This window comes from Acartia tonsa, chromosome 2 (genome assembly GCF_053477335.1).
Source record: "Acartia tonsa isolate MP-2025a chromosome 2, ASM5347733v1, whole genome shotgun sequence".
NCBI lineage: Eukaryota > Metazoa > Arthropoda > Copepoda > Calanoida > Acartiidae > Acartia > Acartia tonsa.
Genome location: NC_137261.1, coordinates 24,498,310 through 24,522,575, shown reverse-complemented (window position 1 = coordinate 24,522,575; position 24,266 = coordinate 24,498,310). Strand labels below are relative to the sequence as shown.

Genomic DNA, 24,266 nt, shown 5'->3' with positions numbered 1-24,266 from the left:
CAAAGTTTTATAATAACGTTTTATTATTCGTTGGCTAATCAACTTTGCGGACCAAATTAAACTTTAATTTGTTGGATCATTAAGTTGAGTGTTCAAACGTTTTAACCACGAATTGTAATCTACAGAAAGAGTAATTGTGTATCATAATTGTGAATATACATCAAGTTATCGACCATTGTCTTATCCCTTTATATCCATGCATATTATCGACATGCCGCTATATAATAACACCCGCCGACTATAAAAGCCAAAAATTACCACAAAAATATTTCAGTAAGGGAGCTAAATATTTTTAGAGACACAACTTACTTATAAATTGGAACAGCTTTAACTGATAAACAACATAATTGTGCTTTTTATAAAAAACTGAAGGATAAAATTTGGCAAAACAAATATTTATGTGAAAAGAATACAAATGAGTTTTATTGGAAAGCAGTAATATATTAACTGGTTGTAGAACTATTATTTCAACACAAAATGTGTAGGTTTTTAATATCTTATCGTCAAATAAAACAAAATTTATTTCTAAATTGTTCAAGTAATAGATCTATAGTAAAGATGTATATACAGATAACTACCTGCCTCCCTTTTCCAAAGACCTTTTTCGTCTGCTTGCAAATTGTTTTCTGCTACTTGGCTGTATTAATATTCCCAAAACTATTGGTTGATTTTCAAAGACCCAATTGATAGTCGTCACAAGGTCCTTGGGATGGGGACATACAGTTATTTAACCCTTTCTCCTCTATTATTATACTCTAATGTTCAAGTGATTTCATAAATACATATACGTTTACAAGGTCTAAAAAAGGTTGTATAATTTAGTTATTACAATTCTTTGTTTGTTAACTTATTTAAATTCAACTAAATTCAACATTTTTTTTATTTGATGTGGACTTTATAAATAGTTATTTTGATTTTTAATTCGGAACATAATTTTCCTTATTTGAAAATGTAATAATGTAAAACCTTTTGTTTTTGTTTTCAAGGAAACATTAATGGGAGCAATATGTTAAATCTCTGACATATTAAGATAAAGTTGTTAAAATAGGAAAGTTTACCAAGTTTCCCCTTTGATTCAATTGAAACCCTTTTAAAACCTTTTTGTTAATATATTTATAAGCCACACTAACAACAATATTCAAGGTTTGTAGTATAAATCGACATTTAATTTATACTTTAAGTTAAAAATATTCAAAATTTCTTAGGCTATCCTGTAGAAATGCAGAGAAATAGCATAAATCCATCTGGAAACTTAGATCCGAAAAATAAAATAACTATCCTGGGACCTATGTGAAGCTTTCCTAGAATGAAGAAATCCACCGGCTTTATAGTTATCGAAATCTTAAGCTTCAGACAAAAAACCTTATTACTTTATATGATGGGATTTAATACATATACTATATGAAAGGCTAGTAGTTTTAACCGAAGGAATTATATACATGGCATGCGGGCTTTTATTCCAACGTCAACTATTCTGATTTGAATAAATGACCCTAATAAAATAAAGGTAGTCGTTTAGAAATAATCATTGACCTTTAAATCAAATTAAAGAATTAAAGTTTTATAAATTTGTCTTCTCATAAATAAAGAAATTAATATAAATCTTGGATATATTAGATTAATACAAAATGTGGCATCAAAGAGGATTGGATTAAGTAGAAAGGAAACTAATAAAAAAATATTGTTATTTTCTACAAAAAGAGATTAATCAAGAGTTGAGACAAACAAGGATGATAACTTCCAAAGGTTAAGAATCTTCTAGATCAACAATGCAAACTATGTTAAAAATTAGTCTATCGATTTTAAACTTTGTAAGCTGATTCCTGAGCTCGATCTTTAAATCGTTTATAGGTGATTTAAACCGGGGCGATTCATTTGGCGCACCATCAAATTATTAATATCAATCTTTAAATCGAATTTGCATGGGCGATTTGAATCGGGCAGTGGCGCGGGCCCGGCGCGGCAACGCCACTCACCGAGTAGCATTGCCGGTTTAAATCGGGGTGATTTATTTAATAAATAAATATTTTTTTTTAATTACTTTAATATTTTATTGCAAAACTATTGTGAAAACATTTTTATAGTTATTTTTAAAATAAATTATATATTAATGTTTTATATAAAATACCATGCTGACACGGAATTTTACATAAAATGCCTTACTGACACGGCTTATGTAATAAAGTTGTACTGGCGCGGATCGATATTTTATTGAGTGTCGCAAGCGATTTAACAACACCGCGCCGAAAATCTTTTAAATATCAATGTTTTATAGGCGCGCTGTGGCTAACCACCAGTGCACCTACAAATCACCTCTGAATCGCCCCGATTCAGCGCACTATAAAAACGATTTAAAGATCCAGCTCTGTAGTATTTAAGAACGATGTAGGAAGCGTAGCAACTCTAAATGATTGACTGTACGTCAATTAAAACCTGTTGATTTTTGACAAAATATTTTAATGTGTCATATTTATCCTGTTCATCTGATTTTTTAAATATTAATTCTTATTACAACAAGGTACATTGTTAGAATGATCTATATAAAAAGTCCCAAAAATGTAAGTATGTCCTTAAACAGTATTCTTCATTTAAGCAGTTTTAACAAATTTTGTTTATAGTTATATATTTATATTCTGCTTAATAAGTGCTGTCAATGCTTGTTTGCTTATCGTTTTCAGGGATAAGGGATAGGAAACCTGGCCATAAATTAGGTCTCGGCCTGATTTTGAAAGGGATCATGCAACTTTTACCATTTGCCTAATTTAATGACCTTACTGGCGGACGGCTCATATTGGCTACCGCTCTAAACCAATAGTGTTCTGTGATTTGGGCTTGTTTTGTATCAACCAATCACCAATTGGCAAAAATTTAGAAGCAGACAATTCTAGAAAAAATAATGATTTCGTCTGCTACGAAAAAATAAATATAAATGGTGTTAGATCACATTAGTTTAATTATTAAATCTGCTTAGAGTTAAACATTAAAAAAGGGCCATATAGAAAAAACAAAAATAACAGGATTATTTTTTTTGGAAAGAAGGTAGCTACGAATTTTCATTTGGTAGTTTATAAATTAGATGTTGTATTTTGAATTTTAAAAATTTAGTACAGAATTGATACAACACTTTAACCCTAATTTTTGTACAATACAACACAGTACAGAAATATCATTACATTATAGTTCCAAAGAACTTGATAGAATGTTACCCAAGTGCATATTTATTTATTTATTTTGAATTTTAATTAGCAATGAAATTTTCAAATAAAATTTTTACTCATTAATAAAAATGCAAATAATACAAACTAAATCTGTCTGAGGGAAACCCAACGATAGCTTTCTGACAGTTCAAATTACCAAAGTAAAAGATAAAAAAATTTTGGGAGAGAAAAAACTTCATTTTAACAAAAGCCATTAATATATAGGTTTATAAAAAGTTATGTTTTTTTCTTTAAACTAGCTACCTGAATTTGATTCTATACTTTATCTACACACACACACACAGCTTTTTCATTAGCGTTTAGGACGAACCACTGCGTCATCCCAAAACTGGTTTATTAGGCCTAGTCTTGAAATAGGCCTGAAATAATATTTTCCTACGTTTCCCATCCCTTATCCCTGATCGTTTCAAAGCTTTGCTTTTATTAATGTTGTCATCTTTCTTATTTGTATACTATAAAACAGCTTTCTGTATACTAAATAAAAAGACAACTTTTATTAAAAATTATATATTTTATTATAAATGGGAGTACATAATAATTTTATTTTTATTTAAGACAGGTAATTTAATTAAAGCAATAACGTAACAGTAAACATTAAATTTTAATACGTTTATTATTGAATTAAACCCATTATCAATTGAAGAATCTAAAATGATAAATAGATAGGTAAATGACTCCAAAAAGTTTTTTTATGAATCATTGTCCACAAATCAATTCCTTTCAAGTTGACCTAATAATAAAAATAGGACATTTATTCTATATTTTTTATTTTCCTATCAGCGGATAACAGTTTTAACCAAGCAATAAATATATTCATATAATTTACTTATCTATTTATCTCTATAAGAAAAATTTTAGTTTTGGTCGTATAAAATTTTACTCTAATACGAACCCGGTATTAGTGTCGGACTGATTATGACGTAACAAAAAAAATTAGCCAATGAGAGGACATTATTGACCAATGGTAAAATTCATAGTAGCCTCTCATTGGCTAATTTTTTTTTGTTACGTCATAATCAGTCCGACACTAATACCGGGTTCCTCTAATACATACTAAGGGGAATCTTTAGAAGATTTTGAAAAAAATATTGCAATTTACTATATGAAATAAATCATAAAATTGAAAAATAAATTTGTAATTAACATTATTGATATTTAAACAATTATTGGTAGAAACTTTGTCTTGCCAGTAGAAAATACATAACTGCCCCTATATCTTAATACCTCATAATACCTTTGGAACACTTTTTGTAATTTTGCTTAAGTAAAGGTTGGAAGAACCCCACATGGATAGTAGAGTACTCCGTGAGTTTGGGCCCTATTAGGGCCCAATTTTTTTTCTTCAAAATTTTAAATGGAGGGGGTTGGGTTCGGTGATCAAGGAAAAGGTTTAAGTGAAAACACCTCTATAATTTTCTCTAAGGTTATTTAGTGTTCTGGAAATCACCTTAGGAGTACTGATTATAGAGATAAGGTTTCCAAAATAAGGGGGAGTTGAAATATTTCTACTGGCAAAAAAAGTAAACCTACCAATAATTTAGAATTAGGTACAAAGCAATTTAAAAATTCTAATCTTAGTATAATAATAATAATAAATATTTTTAGATTTAAATTTAAAACTGCCAAACAGCTTAGTATAAGCGATGAATTTTCTCAAATATTAATCTTTTTTTTTTAAATATGCATGAAATTGCAAATTATTTTATTACATCAAAATATTACATTCTCATAAAAATTTAATAAATTATATTTTTTTTTATTTTTAAAGTAAATTAGAAAAAAAACTAAATGTAAAAGAAAATAATAATAATTTTATTTGTTGATTAATTCTAAAAATTAAACAAGGACGATGAAGTTTATTAGTAGCAATGCTATGGCTAGGCTAAATATCATCTCAAATTAAATTTTTGTGGACTTTTTCTTCTAGCAATCAAAAAATTTGTTAGCAGCTTGTTATACAAATGTATGCTATACAATTTAAAAATATAATCATATATGTCACAGACTGATGTTCACTAATAATTGAAGAGTAACTTTGCCTTTGAAAAATATAATCACTTCTATTTATACAACTATCATATTTTAAAGGGCACTGAATTAAAATTTACATTAAATCTAAAATTACAATTTACTGTCTAATGATATTAATAAAAAGTGTTGCTAATACAATAAATACAGATAAAGCTGGTTGTCTGCTGGAGTTTGGCAGCCATTTCTGAGGGTCGTTTCCTAAAATAATATACCAAGTATTTATATGTATGAATTAAATTTAGATTATGATTATTTGAACCATGACTTTTAGATTAATAAAACATTTGTAATTTCAATATACAATTTTAGGTTAGGTTAGGTAAATGATTGCCCCGCATGGTTAGGAAATTGGCACTGCAGGGTTAGAGCCCCCTGCATTGGCTAGAAATAGGAGAAAAGCTATTGTGAAAATACGACGAAACCCGCTACTTTGTTTTCTTTCCGCTATACAGGCTTGTTTCATTAATTTTTTATAATGTTAGTTTGAAGGGCAAACTAGACATTAGAAATAAAGGTAGACAAATAAATATTTGTTTATGCATGTAAATTGTATAATATCTAAAAGATCCAAGAATATATTCTTTCAAACAAATAGTATTAGCTTTCGTCTATGTCAACCTTTTTCATAAAATCCAGAGGAGAAACCTTAGTTTACTATCAAATACATTTTTAATGTCTAATTAACAATAAGTAATTATTTAAATTAAATAACATTTTCCAGTATGGCTTTGAAACCTATTAATATCCGCAGGATTTGAAACGGTTCTCAGCCATACTGAAAAATCATTTATAGCATCGTATTACAGACAATTTTCACGATATCTAAAATAAAAACCTTAAGAATAGAACCAGCTTTGTTAGCCAGGACCTTTAGCCACTCAGGGCAAACAAAATTGGTTTTAATCTTATACCACTTACACTAAATACAATGAAACACTTACTAACAGTTTTATCCAAATTTAAGCAATAAAAATATAAATTTACCTCTGATGACATGAAGGTTTGTGGTCGCTGGTGTTCCTACACTGGGCTGGCATCTGGAAAATAAATTAAAATTAATTACAATCGACTATGATTTAAAAACAAAATAAAATAGAATTAAAACTAAAAGTTGTGGATAGCCATATATAAAGTACCATGATGTAACTCTGTCTGTGTGTGTGTACCGAAAGTTATTGCTAACCGCTAAACCGTTATTGTTCTTCTTTATAGTGAAGCTTCTTATATGTCCTGTAAGGTTTTTTGGGAGGGTACCACTAACCTCCCAATAATATGATGACCCCCTAACAAGTCTTTTTAAAATTAAAAGTGTAGGGTAGACTTTACGAACGATAAAACGATATATTTATACCGTAAGCCCTTCTTGTTGTGTAACCATAATGTTAGATTTCTACCAAGAAAAATAAACCTTCTAGGTGACGCCATAAAAAAAGTTAATAAGCAAGAAACAGAGTGCAATTGAAAATATTTTACCTGTAAAGTCCGCTATCAGTTAGCCTTGCTCCCTGGACCAGAAGGTAGGATACGGTTACATCTCCCTTCTCTGTGATTTGACTAACACCTCCACGAGGGGAATCATAGCTGATAGACTGAAACAAAACAAATATGAATTATTTTGATATTTTTGGTAATTGCACATAAGTGAAATTAATAAATTTCGTTGAAACGTCAGAAAAAAAGTTAAGGAAGCGTAATAGATATAATATATCTAGATAAGCCATGGCCCCATTTTTCGTCAATCTTAAAAAGGGATTTTTGCAGACATAAACCACTGTTTATTTTTTCTTATGTACAAGGTCTATTCAAGAAATAGCGCGATGAATTTTTTTGGACAATATAATTTTAAGAAAGCTAACTTTATCCTAAGAAATTCAACTATTCATAACTAACTTATTATGTAGTTTGTCATGTGCTTCACATTAATCGAGAGAAGAAATTATACACGATATAAATTACCCAAGAAAAGCTTTATCCTAAGAAATGCAACAATTTTTAGCTGACTCATAATGCGTAAGAATTGAAAAAATATGCGTTTACGTACTCAAATCTTTAAAATGTTTGAACCAATGACAGGTTTAAGATATACCGTCACTATTCTCCTATTGACAGATTTAGAAAATATATCTCTAGATTATATCTATTGAAGATTATTGTATGAACTTAGAATTTTTACTAATAAAAAAATATAAAAAATAATTTACTTGGGACAAGATTGGCTACTTTCAAAGTTTTTGTTTTAGTTTGATTAAAATAAACCAAATAATGTTTAATTAATTCTGGCATAGTTTTCTTTTAGTCTAGTCAGATAATGACGTTTCCGAGGTTTTATTTTTAGGTAAAATAACAACACTTGTAAACTTTAGCGTTTTACACCTTTCATATTTTTTTCACTGGACTGATTTTTAAAAGTAGAAAATTTAAGTTTATTTTAAGCATGGATCCTTATTTACGGATCATTCTGATATTGTTCCCTTTTAAAAATAAATTTTTTAGTAACGAAGCTAATACATAATTAGCTTTGTCCGTCCGTCTGTCAGGAAGTAAGTCCGTTACACTATGAAGGAAATAGGATTTTTTCGACGGCCATTCGAGAAATGCAGAAAATATTTCTTAAAGGAATGAGCATCCACCATATAATTTACTTCGTCCGTCGGTCTGTCAGTCATGCAATACATCTGTTTTACTGTGAAATATCTTTAGAGATTAAAGCAAGAATTTTTTATTTTAGCGTACAATAAAAAAATTATTTACAAATAAGTAAATCTTGAATTGGATCATCAAGTAACTTTATTTGATGTATTATAGAAAAGATGACGATTGTTATAACCAATACAATGACGACATAGCCAATTATTTTTAACAATAAACAAGGAAAATAGCGACCAGAGGTTAAGATTAAATTTTTAAAGAATAACAAAATATAAATATTATTTTGTATGGCAAATAACACTTGAATTAATATGTTAGACTGTTTTATTCAATTTCAATGGATGGTTCAAGGTGACACTAAGTTGGGGTGCAATAGGGAAGGTTCACATCACATTATACACATTATAGATTAAATATGGGTAGAGACTTCCCCTTCTTTTCACCTCCTTAAGTGGAGACAAATTACATGATCAATAAATAAAACAGGTATCTATAGAACAGCTTTGCTCCAGATAAATTTATACAAGATTCCCCCTGCTATGTAAACTTACATTTATACATTTTTTTTCCATGTTATAATATTTATGATTTATTACTGCAAAAAGAATTAATGTCTTTAATAGATTACGACAAATGTTCTCAAAATGCATAGTAGAACATGTTACCCATTTGGTTACTCAAAGTAACTGATACCACAATATCTAAATTTAACTTAATGTATTTAGTGGATAAGTAGACTTACGGCTGACATTAATTTTTGTAGCGAAGTTACTCTATAATTCACTTTTTCTGACCGCCAGTCGGTCAGTCAGTCAGTCTCCTGAATCTTATTGACCATATTTTATAGACTTCTTTGTACTTTGGATGTTGTCATCCTTGTTATTATCACCTGAAGAATAATATCAAAACATTTTTTACTTTAAACAAAACTAAACTATCCCTATAAAGGCCAAATAAATAAATCCAAATATAACAGGAAGAATTATCTATGTCTTTGAAATGTCCCCCTGGATGTAATAATATTGACCCAACAAAAAATATTCATATAATTAATCGTCTGCGAAAACGGTAGTACAGAAAATATTTTTATTATTAATCATCTGCAAAAATGATCCTGTACACAAAATTCTCAATCTAGAAAAGGTATCAAGGAAAAAAACATACATGGAATATTATTATGAATTATGTGTATATTAGCTTGTTTCATTTTTAACCCTATTCCGGGGGGGGGGGGGGTCATTTTATTTCCTTTTAATCTCATTTTAATTGAATGAATCAAAGTACTTTTTAAAGGTATTTAAAAAAATATAAAATCACATTCTTTATACCTTTTTGGGTTCTAAGCAAAAAAAAAACATTGATAAAAAGCTTTAGGTCCTTTTTAGACCTTAGAAAGGCCGTTGCCATGTATATTTGGCACCAGAAGTTTTCAAGATAAAAAGAGGAGGTGTGGGGACTCCCCTCATCCCACAAAATATAAACCGTCTAATATAAATTAGCTGTAAATAAAGAAAATTTTATTTCATATTTATTAATCTGCTTTATACAAAAGTTTCCCTACTATTATGTTTTGTATGGGTACTTATTAATTAATGAGATTTGATTTAATAGCATCATTCTCGCAGCAATTCAATGGCATAAACCTTGCTGTGTAACACAGGTAAAGACCAAATAATCAACAAAGGTAGCTGTCTAAAGTGCCTTAGCAAAATGGGGATAGATGTCACTTCTTTTGGCCTACTTACTCTATTGACGTCACGAAATACCCTACACCCCATCTTTTTTCTTTCCACCTTCCCTTTCTCTTTCCCTCTACTATGATGGCAATAGAATAGGTAGGCCAAAAGCTGTGACATAGGGCAATAAACACAGCTACAAATTTTAACGTATACTGTGGCCGACAACGATAGGTTATAAAACTTCAACTTTTATCTACACTTTTACATGAGAATTGTCAATAACGCCACAAAGACATATTTTTTTCCATTTTACATTTACAATAAAAAAAACTTTTCTTCCGTGTTCCCCACGTGACACATATTGACATGTAACTTTAGTCCAATTAGAAATTCTTGAGAGAAGAGGAAATCAGGGATAGTGGAAATTTGAGAAAGCCTAAAATGCTGCTAAAATGTGACGTGTGACGTTATAAAAAGAGATAGATGAGAAGAAAAGTGGAGAAGGAAACCCCCCCAAAAAGAGATGGATATTTATGACGTCACACGTGCCATTTTAGCAGCATTTTAGGCTTTCTCTAAAAATTTGACGAAAAAAATATATAAAAAATATATTCATCTCACATTGATATCCTATCATATTCATGTATCATGTAAAGTTGTAAGATTCTTTTTTTGGTTAATATCATGTTAACCACTGAACCATTTGAATTCTCCCTTTTGAGATATCTTTACAATGGTTCCGTGATGTGTTTAGGCTATTTTATTTTATAAATTGAATTATGAGATGTGTTTGTATCTATGTGTCAAAGATATCTGTACAGTGTACATTAGGGAAGCTGCTGGTGTATATATTTGTCTGAATTTTTCAAATAATCTTTAAATTAGTCCCTGCCAGATGCTGTTAAATTTTGTGGGAAGTCTTTACACCCTATTCGCAAAGATCAAGGACATTAGTTTTGATTCTCTAAAGCTGTAATTCCAAGGTTATTTATTATAATTTTACTGTCATTAGCCAATCCCTCAATTCCCCGACAAGAAATTCCATGTGAAACACTTGTAGACGGAAAGTTTTACTTTGAAACAATTTTTACATGCGTGGCTTATCTTTAATTTGCACTTTTACAAGAAGCAGCTTATATTGCCTAATAAAAGATGACATCATACAGTACAAATGACAAAAGATAAGCCAGTATACATTGTAATTGACCAATGGTAAATGCGAATTAATTTGTTAGTGCCTATAAAAACCTTTTCTCCATTTTTGAAATGTTAATGGATGCTTTTACAGTCATCATCTTCTCTCTTTACATGTTAAGTAGGATCAATCTTATTTTCTATAAATTTTATTGTGAAAATGGACTTTTTTATGCTTGTTTTTAGTTAAAAACTTACTTTGTCATTGTGGTACCAGAAAATGTAATTTGGTGGTTGAGGGCTGTCCTAAAATAGAAAGATAACTATTAATTATTTTTGTTAGATGTACATTGTAATATGTCATTAAATGTACATTGTAATATGTCATTAAATGTCAAGCAAAATACGTTTGTTAAAAAAGAGGTTTACTGACGACTTACCAACAATCTAGCTTAAAACATAAAGTAGAATTGCTTCTAATAATTTAGCAGAAAAATTATATAAGAATATAATTTGAGAGAAAGATTATTTTTTAAAAGATTATCTTTTTTAATTGATGTTGGTAACAAATTAAATTAATTTAGGGTTTAATTTCAATTAAAACAATTTCATAAGGAAATCTTTGGGTAAATTACAAAATTGTGGGAAAAAAACATTAAATACATTTGCAGTTCAAAAATTAATTTTTAGATTAAAAGGTTTAATTTTTAAAATTTAGATGATATTTTCCTCCATCTTACAAAAAGCAGAGGAAAACTATTTTGTAATACTTTAAATTAAATTTAACTTCACTTCATTTAGTTTACATTCTCTTTATTTCATACGTTAATAAGTATTACAACAACGGTATACAAAATTTATATCATAATCAAATTTGTTTTACATAAATTTTTTCTCTCAGAAATTCTTAAAATGTCTTTACATGTAATTGCAAATAAAAGGTAAATTAGCACTTAAAACACAATTCCTGGTTATTTAATTAATAACAACTGGCCTGATGGCTTTCTCCTGAAAAATTTAACTTCCTTTGGGTCTTGGAAAGGTTTTTTTTATCTATTTTATGTCAGGGTTTCTTCGATTTTCGGGTAAATCATCGTTTTAAGACAAAAATGTAAGGTAGTGTGATGACATTCCCTTCATTAGGATGCTTCTAGAGTCTTCAAAGTAACTAACCATATAGTTTTCAATAAAGCTCCCCCTCTCCGATTAAAAAAAAAATCTGTCAAGTACAGTTCCTTACATAAAAATCTCAAAGTTTTGCTTGAATTTCCTTTCCAATCTGTAGAAAAAAACCTGGTAGAATTGTCTATATCTTAACCCTTACAGATCGGGGGGGGGGGGTCATATTGACCCCCCCCTCTAGTTTTTTCAATGTCATTTTTTTCGTAGATAAGATGGATAGCTGTTACTTCATGACTTTTTAAGTTTAGTAATTATGCGTCGGCAAGAGTTGATTTTATTAGGATATCTGGTCTGTGTCGGTCGTGGTGTCCGGTCAAAGTCGGTTGGGTAGCACCAAAATTTTAAAAAAATTCTAAATAAATCTTAATTTCTACATTATGACTTTTGTGTATAAGGTAAAAACTTAAAATTTTTTTGGTGAATACTGAGATATCAATGACCTTATGAGAAAAGTGGTGTTATGACCGTTTGACCGCACCCTGACCGACTTTATGACCGATTTTTGTCCGGCTTTTACCACAGACATATATCATGAATATCGTGGCTTCTAATACAGCTAGAGACCTATAATTTTTTTTGGTAAATTCTTGAGCAACAATAAACAGATAACAATAAAAATTGGCGCCGCCAACCGCCGTTTTACCGCCGTAACCGCCGAAAATGGCGGTTTCCGTTATTTGCCGTTTTTCGGCGATGATCAGAAAAAGTAATTTTTTTGTTATGGAAAAAAAAAGTTCGTCCTAAAATTTTGTCATCCTAGCTGCAAAATTGGCCGCTCTACAGCTGTTTTAAAATTTAGCGGCTGGCCGCTAAAAAGCGGCTAAGGAGCGGCCTGACCGCTATGATTAGAAAAAGTAATTTTCCCTAAAAATACACATGAACCACCAGAAAAAAATTTTACGTCTTTATCTGTAACAGAAGCCGAGATAGAGGGGGGGGTCAATATGACCCCCCCCCCCCCCCGATCTATTAAGGTGGGAATAGGGGCCCGATCTGTAAGGGTTAAGTGGACCACAAATACTCCCTTATTCCAATTTACAATAATTAATGAGAAATCTAAGGGAAGTCGACTATAAAACATTTTATTTAAGATATTATATCATAGAATTTGTATGTATAATTATGTTAGTTACATTGCTATTACAACAATCTATGACCATCACTTCTAAAATCAAAAATTTATTACATTATTAGAACGATAATAGAACTAATAATTACTGTCTCGAGTACCTTATTATAGAGAACACTATCCATTTAAACTTGCATGAAAGTTGAGAGGTGAGATAGGGGGATTTTAAGCAGCTCATTGGCAATATAAAAGATTTTGTACCTTAAAAACTTGTGATTTTAAAGATATTTCCAGTGCAACTGCATTCAATACTTTCAACCAAAAAGAAGGGTAAAGGTATAATTAAGTTTTCCTAAAAAGACACTTACTTCTAAAACTACATGGAATTCTTTCATAAATATGACAAGTAGACCAACTATTTATCATACAAATATGTATATTGTATATCTACAAATATTATTTATCCATTGTTATCCCTGAAAAAAGGTTGGGAAAGAAATACATAAAACCAATAAAAAGGGGAGCAGGATATGAGGAGTTGAGGCTAAAGGGGGTGAGCAATGCACTTATCTTTAATTTGTAAGGTTACATATATCATAATATATAGATCAATCATCTCAAATAAAATATATTTCATATCAGAGTGTGTGTGTGTTAATGTAGAATGTGCATGTTTTAGTGTCAAAGTACTTTTAACTAAATGTAAAATTTAGTTATAATTATCCAGTAAATTATTGATCTCTAGTTTTAAAAGATGTTTAGTACATTAAACCACCAAAAATTAACTTTATATTTTTTTCTAAATTGATATTTATATTTTGCTATCTTTTTTCTTCCGTACTTGTACTGGTACAAGATATTGAATTACTACTTTGAATTAGAATTACTTTGAAGTAAACCAATATATTATTTTTACCAATATACTCTTTTAAAATTATTTCCGTATTGAAATATGATATGTAGCTGTACACATGTTCTTTTTTCTTATTGCAAAATATACCTAATAAAGTTTGCATTTTTTGTAAGGTTTTTAGTTTGGAAAGTAAATGTTTTTTTACTGTATAACAGTTACTGTTCTTTGACAGGATAGAGATGCTTAGCTTCTAATTTAATAAGCAGATAAATATTACCTTAACTAAGCAAGTAATATTCATCATGGAGCCCTCATCCAGATAGATCTCCTTGCCTCCAACTATCTCTGTGTAGGGCTGGGCAACCTCCAGGTAGATATGGTGAGACAGGGGTGGAGTACTGGATACCTGGCACTCATACAGACCAGCATCATCCATCTAAATATTTCAGTTAGGTACTCAAAAAAAGTTGTTGTTGGGATTAATAGGACTTTATTTCATGTATTATCAAAAAAAGCATAAAGCCGTGTTCTCTATACATTTCCACGCACGAATAATAGTTATTTATCGCATCGTATTATAAACGGCTTTCCGTGGATATAGAATGTACAATTATAAGATTAAAAACAGTTTTTTAGCCCCTAGGTGCCGTAGGCACGGGCTAAAAAAAACTGGTTTTAATCTTATGATTGTACATTTTTATATTTGTAGAAAGCTGGATATAATACGATGCTAGACATAGTTTTTTCGTATGAATGAGAACCGGTTCCTATCCACCGGATTCGAATAAATACGAGAAAAAGAGTTATTATTCTAACAAACTTAACAATTGAGATTCGTATGACTGTTTCATATTTCCATTGTTTTTTTTTTCAAATTTCAAGTGATATCTTTTATCTTGAATAAAACAAATTTAAATCTTTATAAAACATTTAGTTTTAAACAATTACAAGTCATGAAAAAAATAAGAAACATTTTAAAATATCACACTAACGTAAAATGGGCCATTTGACATTTAATTATGTTTAAATAATTAATATTCTGTTGACATACTTCACACATACCATCACAAACTTTCCTCATAGACAAACAAAAATATGTTAAAAAGTTTGAGTGTTTGGGTATTCAAAGTTAGCATACTACCTATATAAGCAAATATGGAATAATAGATTGAAAAAATAGATAAATAACTCAGAATATTGTCAGAGAGTTTTCCTAATGTTCTTTTTGTTTACTCAGTTGCTCCAATAAAAATGGAAGAAATGGCTGATACAGGGAAAAGGGATAGGAAACCTGGGCATTAATTAGGTCCCGGCCTAGATTCTAAAGGGATATTGCAACTATTACAAAATCCTATCAAACTGGCGGAGGCTCCCAAGTAGCTATCGCTCTAAACCAATAAGAATCCGCCTGTTTTGTATCAACCAATCACCAATTGGCGGAAATTTTAGAAGCAGACAATTCTAGAAAAAAATAATGATTTGTCTGCTACGAAAAAAATAATATAAATGGTGTTAGATCACATTAGTTTAATTATTAAATCTGCTTAGAGTTAAACATTAAAAAAGGGCCATATAGAAAAAACAAAAATAACAGGATTATTTTTTTGGAAAGAAGGTAGCTACGAATTTTCATTTGGTAGTTTATAAATTAGATGTTGTATTTTGAATTTTAAAAATTTAATACGGAATTGATACAACACCTTAACCCTAATATTTGTACAATACAACACAGTACAGATCTATCATTACATAATAGTATCCAAAGAACTTGATAGAATGTTACCCAAGTGCATATTTATTTATTTATTTTGAATTTTAATTAGCAATGAAATTTTCAAATAAAATTTTTACTCATTAATAAAAATGCAAATAATACAAACTAAAATCTGTCTGAGGGAAACCCAACGATAGCTTTCTGACAGTTCAAATTACCAAAGTAAAAGATAAAAAAATTTTGGGAGAGAAAAAACTTCATTTTAACAAAAGCCATTAATATATAGGTTTTTAAAAGTTATCTTTTTACTTTAAACTAGCTACCTGAATTTGATTCTATACTTTATCTACACACACACACACAGCTTTTTTATTAGCGTTTAGGACGAACCACTGCGCCATCCCAAAACTGGTTTATTAAGCCTAGGCTTGAAATAGGCCTGAAATAATATTTTCCTACGTTTCCCATCCCTTATCCCTGGGCTGATAGAATTTTAGAAAAAAAAAAATATTATTAATTGAACTCTGAAATAAGGTAAAAAATGTATGTGTATGTTAATAAAACTTCTAAAATGATTGGAATGGATAGGGGGGATTGATTTAAAAGTTTTAAGCTATTTTATAACAGGGTAAGTTAACCCCTTCGTCACAAGATATAATATAAACCATTAAAAAGTATTTTAAAGCACATGATAAATATGGCTCTATTTTAAAGTATGACAGCCTCAACAAGTCAATCAAATTATTGCTCAACTTTCAAGGTGCTATATGTTCTTGTAGTGTCGGTGGTGCCAACTTAAATCAAGGAACAAAAAAGCCTTTCAACGTTTGACAAAAAAATTATCATATCAACGCCCCTTGTCAGTTTTTCTTAGGTATAAATGGTAATGTTATTTTCAGTATGGATTCGAAACCGAAAGGTATTTGCTCGATTATTACCGGTTCTCAGTTATACTGAAAAATCATGTATAACGTCATATTACCGACAATTTTCGAGTAATACAATCAAAACCAATTTCGTTAACCATGGCCTTCGGCCCCTCAGCACTAACTTATTATCCTTTTTCATTCTAATATCCGAGGAAAGCGACTTTTCTGAAAAAAATAATTAAATAATACCGAAACAAACAAGATTTTCCAAAAATACAAATACAAAAATTACATGATACAAATCTATCTGATTCTAATCAAGATAAATTAAGTGTCAATGTTTTTCAAAAATTATAAACTTAACCAAACCAAAATTCAAAAGGATTTGCTATTTTTTAAAATTAGCATTTTGTAAGGAACATAAAGGAATTCTAATGTTTTAGGAGGTGGAAGGGAGGGGAAATTGGAAAAGTCCTTTGTAATTACATTCCTAATCAAACTTTGGACTTGTTTTAACCAATGAATATTTGATGCCAGGATGATTCAGTCCTCATCATGCAACAACACACTTGGACAACAAAAATGTTTTTGTTGCAATTCTGTTTTTGTACTTTTTGTAGATTTTTAGATTAGGTGTTTATACTTTTACATGTAAGCAATTAAATGATTTGAATTCAGTCTATTGGGCTAAATATATATTGTTAAGACACCATTAGAGTAAAACACTAGAGGGAGAAAGAGTTAAATAACTGTATCTCCCCATCGCAACCACCTTGTGCAACCTTTATATTGGGTCATTGAAAATCAGCAATGGTGTCGCTTATATTAGCACAGCCAAGTAGCAAAAAATAATTTAGAAGCAGACGAAAGAGGTCTTTGAAAAACGAAGGGAGTTAGTTGTCTGTAGATTTATCTATACTATAGATCTGTTAGGAAACCTTTAATTGTTATTGCTACCTAAAAATTCGAAAGTCTTTTCAAACATAATGTAATTATTACTGACTGAGAAACATTATGAAACCTAGAGGCAATGTTAGGCTTGTTTATAAATTACATATAAAAAAGGGATCATGGAAAGAAAACAAAGTCATTCCTAATTAGGACAGAAGTCACTGGAAATTGGTCTAAGGAAGGCTACTTATGTCCTTCATCTAACAAAATCTAACTTAAGGGAGGTGACTTATGTCCTTTGTCTGACAAATTCTTACATTAGGAAGGCTGCTTATGTCCTTCAAGTTGCAAAACTTAGCTTTTCTGTCCTTCACATAGCAAAACCTCACAAAACATAGCATTTCTGTCATTCACATAGCAAATTCTTGCAAAACATAGCAAATTCTTGCAAAACATAGCAAATTCTTGCAAAACATAGCAAATTCTTGCAAAACATAGCATTTATGTCCTTCACATAGCAAATTCTTGCAAAACATAGCAAATTCTTGCAAAACATAGCAAATTCTTGCAAAACATAGCAAATTCTTGCAAAACATAGCATTTATGTCCTTCACATAGCAAATTCTTGCAAAACATAGCAAATTCTTGCAAAACATAGCATTTATGTCCTTCACATAGCAAATTCTTGCAAAACATAGCAAATTCTTGCAAAACATAGCATTTATGTCCTTCACATAGCAAATTCTTGCAAAACATAGCAAATTCTTGCAAAACATAGCAAATTCTTGCAAAACATAGCAAATTCTTGCAAAACATAGCAAATTCTTGCAAAACATAGCAAATTCTTGCAAAACATAGCAAATTCTTGCAAAACATAGCATTTATGTCCTTCACATAGCAAATTCTTGCAAAACATAGCAAATTCTTGCAAAACATAGCAAATTCTTAGAAAACTTAGCATTTCTGTCCTTAACATAGCATTTTGGTCCTTCACTTAGCAAAATCTCACAAAACATAGGTTTTTCTGACCTTTTTCTACCAGGAGATCAGAACTAAATCAGAACACACATAACAAGAGTTTTTACATAATACCTCTGCATAAATTATGATAATTCATTATTATTACCCCTTCCCCCCCCCCCTATTTTACCTCTGCATAAATTATGATAATACATTATTATTACCCCTCCCCCCCCCTATTTAAAATTTACCCCTGCATAAATTATGATAATTTATGTTGAGTTAAATGTACTGTTTGAACTTCTATCTAACAGGATATGAGAACTTAATCAGAACACACATAACAAGAGAGTTTACATAGTACATTCAGATTAACAATTATTCAATTGGCCCCTTTTCAGTCCATCATATGACATGGGAAGGAGGTTGAGGAGCATTTTATGCAGCCTAAATTGCACTATGCTTTACCACTTTTCCTAAAAGGCGTCATAGCTGGCCTCTTTTGTGTCCATCATAAGACATGGGAGGTGGTGCCATGTAGGAAAAGTGGCATTGCATTCTAGGGCCTAAAAGGCGTCATAGCTGGCCCCTTTTCAGTCCATCATATGACATGGGAAGGAGGTTGAGGAGCTTTTATGCAGTCTAAATTCCCAAGAATGCAATGCCACTTTTCCTACATGGCACCACCTCCCATGTCATATGATGGACACAAAAGAGGCCAGCTATAACGCCTTTTAGGAAAAGTGGCATAGCATAGTGGAATTTAGGCTGCATAAAATGCTCCTCAACCTCCTTCCAAGTCATATGATGAACTGAAAAGGGGCCAATTGAATAATTGTTAATCTGAATGTACTATGTAAACACTCTTGTTATGTGTGTTCTGATTAAGTTCTCATATCCTGTTAGATAGAAGTTCAAACAGTACATTTAACTCAGCATAAATTATCATAATTTATGCAGGGGTAAATTTTAAATAGGGGGGGGGGAGGGGTAATAATAATGAATTATCATAATTTATGCAGAGGTAAAATAGGGGGGGGGGGGGGTAATAATAATGAATTATCATAATTTATGCAGAGGTATTATGTAAAAACTCTTGTTATGTGTGTTCTGATTTAGTTCTGTTCTCCTGGCAGAAAAAGGTCAGAAAAACCTATGTTTTGTGAGATTTTGCTATGTGAAGGACCAAAATGCTATGTTAGTTAAGGACAGAAATGCTAAGTTTTGCAAGAATTTGCTATGTGAAGGACATAAATGCTATGTTTTGCAAGAATTTGCTATGTTTTGCAAGAATTTGCTATGTTTTGCAAGAATTTGCTATGTGAAGGACATAAATGCTATGTTTTGCAAGAATTTGCTATGTGAAGGACATAAATGCTATGTTTTGCAAGAATTTGCTATGTTTTGCAAGAATTTGCTATGTTTTGCAAGAATTTGCTATGTTTTGCAAGAATTTGCTATGTGAAGGACATAAATGCTATGTTTTGCAAGAATTTGCTATGTTTTGCAAGAATTTGCTATGTTTTGCAAGAATTTGCTATGTTTTGCAAGAATTTGCTATGTGAAGGACATAAATGCTATGTTTTGCAAGAATTTGCTATGTGAAGGACATAAATGCTATGTTTTGCAAGAATTTGCTATGTTTTGCAAGAATTTGCTATGTTTTGCAAGAATTTGCTATGTGAAGGACATAAATGCTATGTTTTGCAAGAATTTGCTATGTGAAGGACAGATAAACTATTTTATGCAAGATTTTGCTATGTGAAGGACCAAAAAGCTAGGTTTTGTGTGGTGAAGGGAGGCTACTTATGTCCTTCATCTTGCAAAATCTTTGTTAAGGGAGACAAGTTATGCCCTTCATCTAACAAATTCTCACATAAGGGAAGCTACTTATGTCCTTCCTAGGAAGGTGACTTCTGTCCTAATTAAGGAATGACTTTGTTTTCTTTCCATGATCCTAAAAAAGACATAAACATAAATTACCATGTCATGGCAGTTTAATTCAAGACCTGAAAATGTTACGTTAAAAATAATTGTTTATACATTTTTCAAGAGCATTATTTCCTTTACTTTTAAATATTGCATTAAATCTATTTTAATAAGCTTCTTTTCTTAGAAACACAATAAAGGGGAATTAACACAGTATTCTAATGATCGGAGTTTTTGTTTGGGCATGTGTAACAATAATCATTATTTTGACATCTATGTAGAATGGCTTATTAGATTGCAATTTCGAGCAATATTAAATTTCAGCAATTTATATCATTTTAATATCACTTACTATTTACGAACGGACGAAAGCATGAGAACATACCTTAATTGTTCACTAGCATGACATGGCTCGGCATTCGAAGGGGAAGATATCGGCAAAAAAATAGCAAAAAAACTATACCAATATTCGAATTTAAAAATGAAATAGTCTAAAACCATCCAATAACTTAATTTAAGCTTTCCTGGAATTGAGAAGCCAATCGGTTCAGGAGTTATCGATATACTAAGCAACAGACTAAAAAATCTTACTACTTTACATTATAGGATATAGATACAGTGATATAATTAATATTTAAATAATTTTTTTTCTTACTACCTCCCCTTTCCCAACTAACATGCCAATTTTATAATATATGCATAATCTAGTAATTGCTACATTGCATGTACTTTATACAAGGACTCTTACATTCATCACATTTTCTTATTTATTAATTTTACAATGCTCATACAAATGTATTTGAAAGCAAAAAAATAAAGTTTCTGTTGATAATGAAGGATTTACATTCTCAATCTGTGTTATCAAAACTGATATAATTTCAAAATATTTCCTTTAAAAAATCAGCCATATTCTTCTAGTTTTTGTCTGCTAGTAATAGGGTCACTGCATTATGTGCCAATGTAGTTTCATAAGCATCTATACTTTTTTTATATTTCATAGAGAAAATCCTGTTGGTGTGGGAGAACCTGAGGCTTATAAAAACAAAATTCTTTGCTTTGGTAAAAAGGGAATGAGTATATAATCAGACTATTTTTAGATTATGCCATAATGTAAAATGTTTTTTTTTCTTTCAAATTATTAATATTATACAGTATACTTTTACTGTAATTTGCTTGTTAAACTTATATGACCTTTTTCGTCATTTACAACCACCTCTAGAAAAACAGGAATAAAATTAAAGCTTTTATAACAAACTAGCGGTTGCGCCCTTAGCATCTAGGGGCTATATATTCAAAGATATATGGAAGCGCAAAAATATAGCTTCAAAACATACCCAGACTTTTTTATAATAAAAATAAAATAGTCTAAAACCATCTCAGAACCTATAAGAAGCTTCACTGTAAAGGAGAACCATATTGGTTCAGTGGTTAGTTAGATCCTTCTTTGTAGACAAAAAAAAGCTTGCTACTTTATATATTAGGATAATGTTTTAAAGTGGGTGCTCCCGTTGAAGCGTAATATTATATGTATGACAAGCTGTTTACAAACCATTAGCTTTTGGATATCAATTTTGGGTGATTAATTTTTCTTAATATTTAATAGCTAGGTTTATTTATAGCATGGGTCTAAAGGTTTGGTCTTTTTATCATTTTTTTTGAAATAAAAAGATACTAAATACATTAATAATAATGCTAACATTGTAATGAAAATACTTGTCCTTGTTCATGAACAAATTACAAACTGTAATTGATTATAATTAAGCATATGATGTTTATGTCTTTATGATCTGATAAAAGCTAATTGTTTTCAGTTTCAATCTGCAGTAAACAAATCATGCAATAGTCGTATGAACCAGGGACACACAGGGATTTTATTAATACCTTTATTGTAAAAGTGCTTGATGCCAGGTGGGTGTAAGGTTCAAGTCGATATTAGAGTAAACACATGTATCTACGACTGTTTCGCTAGTACTTTAGTACATCCTATTATATAAAGTAGTAAGCTTTCGTCGGTAGCGAAGAATCTTGCTAATCGCTGAACCCATAGGGTTCTCATTTATTACCCTTTTAGAGGTCCTGGGAAGGTTTATAATTATTTTTGGAAAATTTTTAAAAATAAATTACTACCCAATTTTATTCCTTTTGCTTAATAAACTTATACTGAAAATCAGGTGAGGGCGAGTTGACCTTCCCACCCCCTTTAGTGCTACTAGAGGCTTCCAGGAGGAGAAGCCAATAAAGGCACATATAAAGGAGAACAACGATGCATCTTGAAGGATCATTTGAAGTCAAGAGCGTTCCTCGAAAACACCGAATAATAAGTAATAATACCAATCAAAATCAGAATATACATATATATATATGATAATAAATACTATGATAATAGTGGCCTATCGATTTTTATCAGTTTTACATCTTAACTTCCTGTCATTTTGAAAATGATTGACTTAAACGACCATACTAAACGGGTACATGGCAGATTTACCACTAGCAAAATTACAGTGATATTACTGTCATAAACACAGTGATTTGCTGTCATAAACACAGTTTTACTGTCAAATTTACACCTGCGTTTTTAGGGGGTATGACAAAAATACAGTTATTGCACTGGCATATTCACAGTTTTGCTGTCAATTATACACCTATATATTGACAAAAATACATCTACTAAATTTATAATTTGTCAATTATACACCTACATATTGACAAATATACATCTATTAAATTTACTTTTTACACCATAAGTAAACGAATAACTAAACATGTTGGTGTTAAATCTGATACAACGCCAAAATATGTTAAAAAGAATTAAATAGAATCCAAATTTAAAGATCATTCTCTGATATCAAATCTAATATATGTTTAAACTAACGTCACCACTCTACACTTTATCTCTATTGTATGTCAATAATCTTTTACTATATGCTAAACAAGTTTACTTTTTTGGGGTTAATTAGTATAACTTATAAAATTAATTTTCCAAATTGACACTTTTTAACAGTAAAATTTAAACTTGTCTGTTATTATAGGGCTTTGATGATGATTTAGAATTAATTTCAAGTAATCCAGAGAGTGCGTTTGAAAACTTTTCTAATGTAATCAATGAAAACTTTGAAAAATTTTCCCTTTTAAAACTTTAAACCCAACAAAAGAGTTATCCCCCAAAATCCCTGGATGTCACCAGCTTTACTAAACCTAAGAAAGAAAAAAGAAATGTTATTAAGACAAAAATGTAAGGATAAAACCGTTGATAGCAATAGATAACAGATCGTATGAAAACTTTCAAGATATTTGTGAAGGTTTTAACAATTTTTTTATTAACCCTTAACGGTCGGGGGGGGGGGGGCGTTGAACGCCCCTCCATCCGGTTTTTTCTATCTCATTTTCTGTGTTTGAAAGATAAAGAGCCCAAACTGCTTGACTTTTAAAGTATGGGTATGACACATAACTGAGAGTTGGAATTTTTTTAATATCTCCATCCTGGCGGGCACAGGATGCCAGCAAACCTGGCAGGGTCATCCAGGTATAGAGCAAAAATATTTTTTTGACTAAAACAAAGCATTTTATAATGCCAAAATACTAAAAAATCCTCTAGTAGTACATCCTTATACCCTTAAACTTATATTTGATATTTCTAATGTAAAATTTACATAAAGATAAACATTTTCTGGAAATAAATTTTCTTCTAGCTTCAAAAATAAGAAAGTTACAGCCGTTTGAAATTTTAAAGTAAAAAAGACCTAAAAACAAAGGTTGTTCTAAACAATTAGTAGATTGATTTAATTATTATTAATAGTTATAACTTGGTCAAAATATTTATAATTAATATTAAATTAAAAGTAGGTGTATTTTTGTCATCAAAACTGTGAATTTGACAGCATACTTGAATTTCATGGGTGTGAACTTGACAGTAAAACTGTGTTTATGGCAGTGAAAAGGTGTAATTTTGACAGTGGATAAAAAAATATTGCCAAAAATACAGCTAAAAACGAAATTGACAAAAACACACCCAATATTTGTCAAAAACACAGTGGTTGTACTTTTGCTAGTGGTAAAAGGGGCAGCACCCCTACTAAACAAACACGGAA

The 24,266-nt window shown here is 30.4% G+C and overlaps 1 protein-coding gene across 3 annotated transcripts in view; it reads right to left on the bottom strand.

The window, feature by feature from the left end:
• Positions 1-3,709: 3,709 nt before the first annotated feature.
• LOC145307520 (neurotrimin-like) overlaps positions 3,710-24,266 on the bottom strand; it is a 71,484-nt gene continuing 50,927 nt past the window's right edge. For all 3 annotated transcript variants that reach the window (XM_080149987.1, XM_080149979.1, XM_080149994.1), the window contains exons 7-11: positions 14,093-14,251; positions 10,970-11,017; positions 6,723-6,838; positions 6,234-6,286; positions 3,710-5,447 (exon numbers count right to left, since the gene is read on the bottom strand). In XM_080149987.1, coding sequence (XP_080006113.1) covers positions 5,347-5,447; positions 6,234-6,286; positions 6,723-6,838; positions 10,970-11,017; positions 14,093-14,251 — 477 coding nt within the window. In that variant the 3' untranslated portion in view covers positions 3,710-5,346. The remainder of the gene's footprint in view (positions 5,448-6,233; positions 6,287-6,722; positions 6,839-10,969; positions 11,018-14,092; positions 14,252-24,266) is intronic.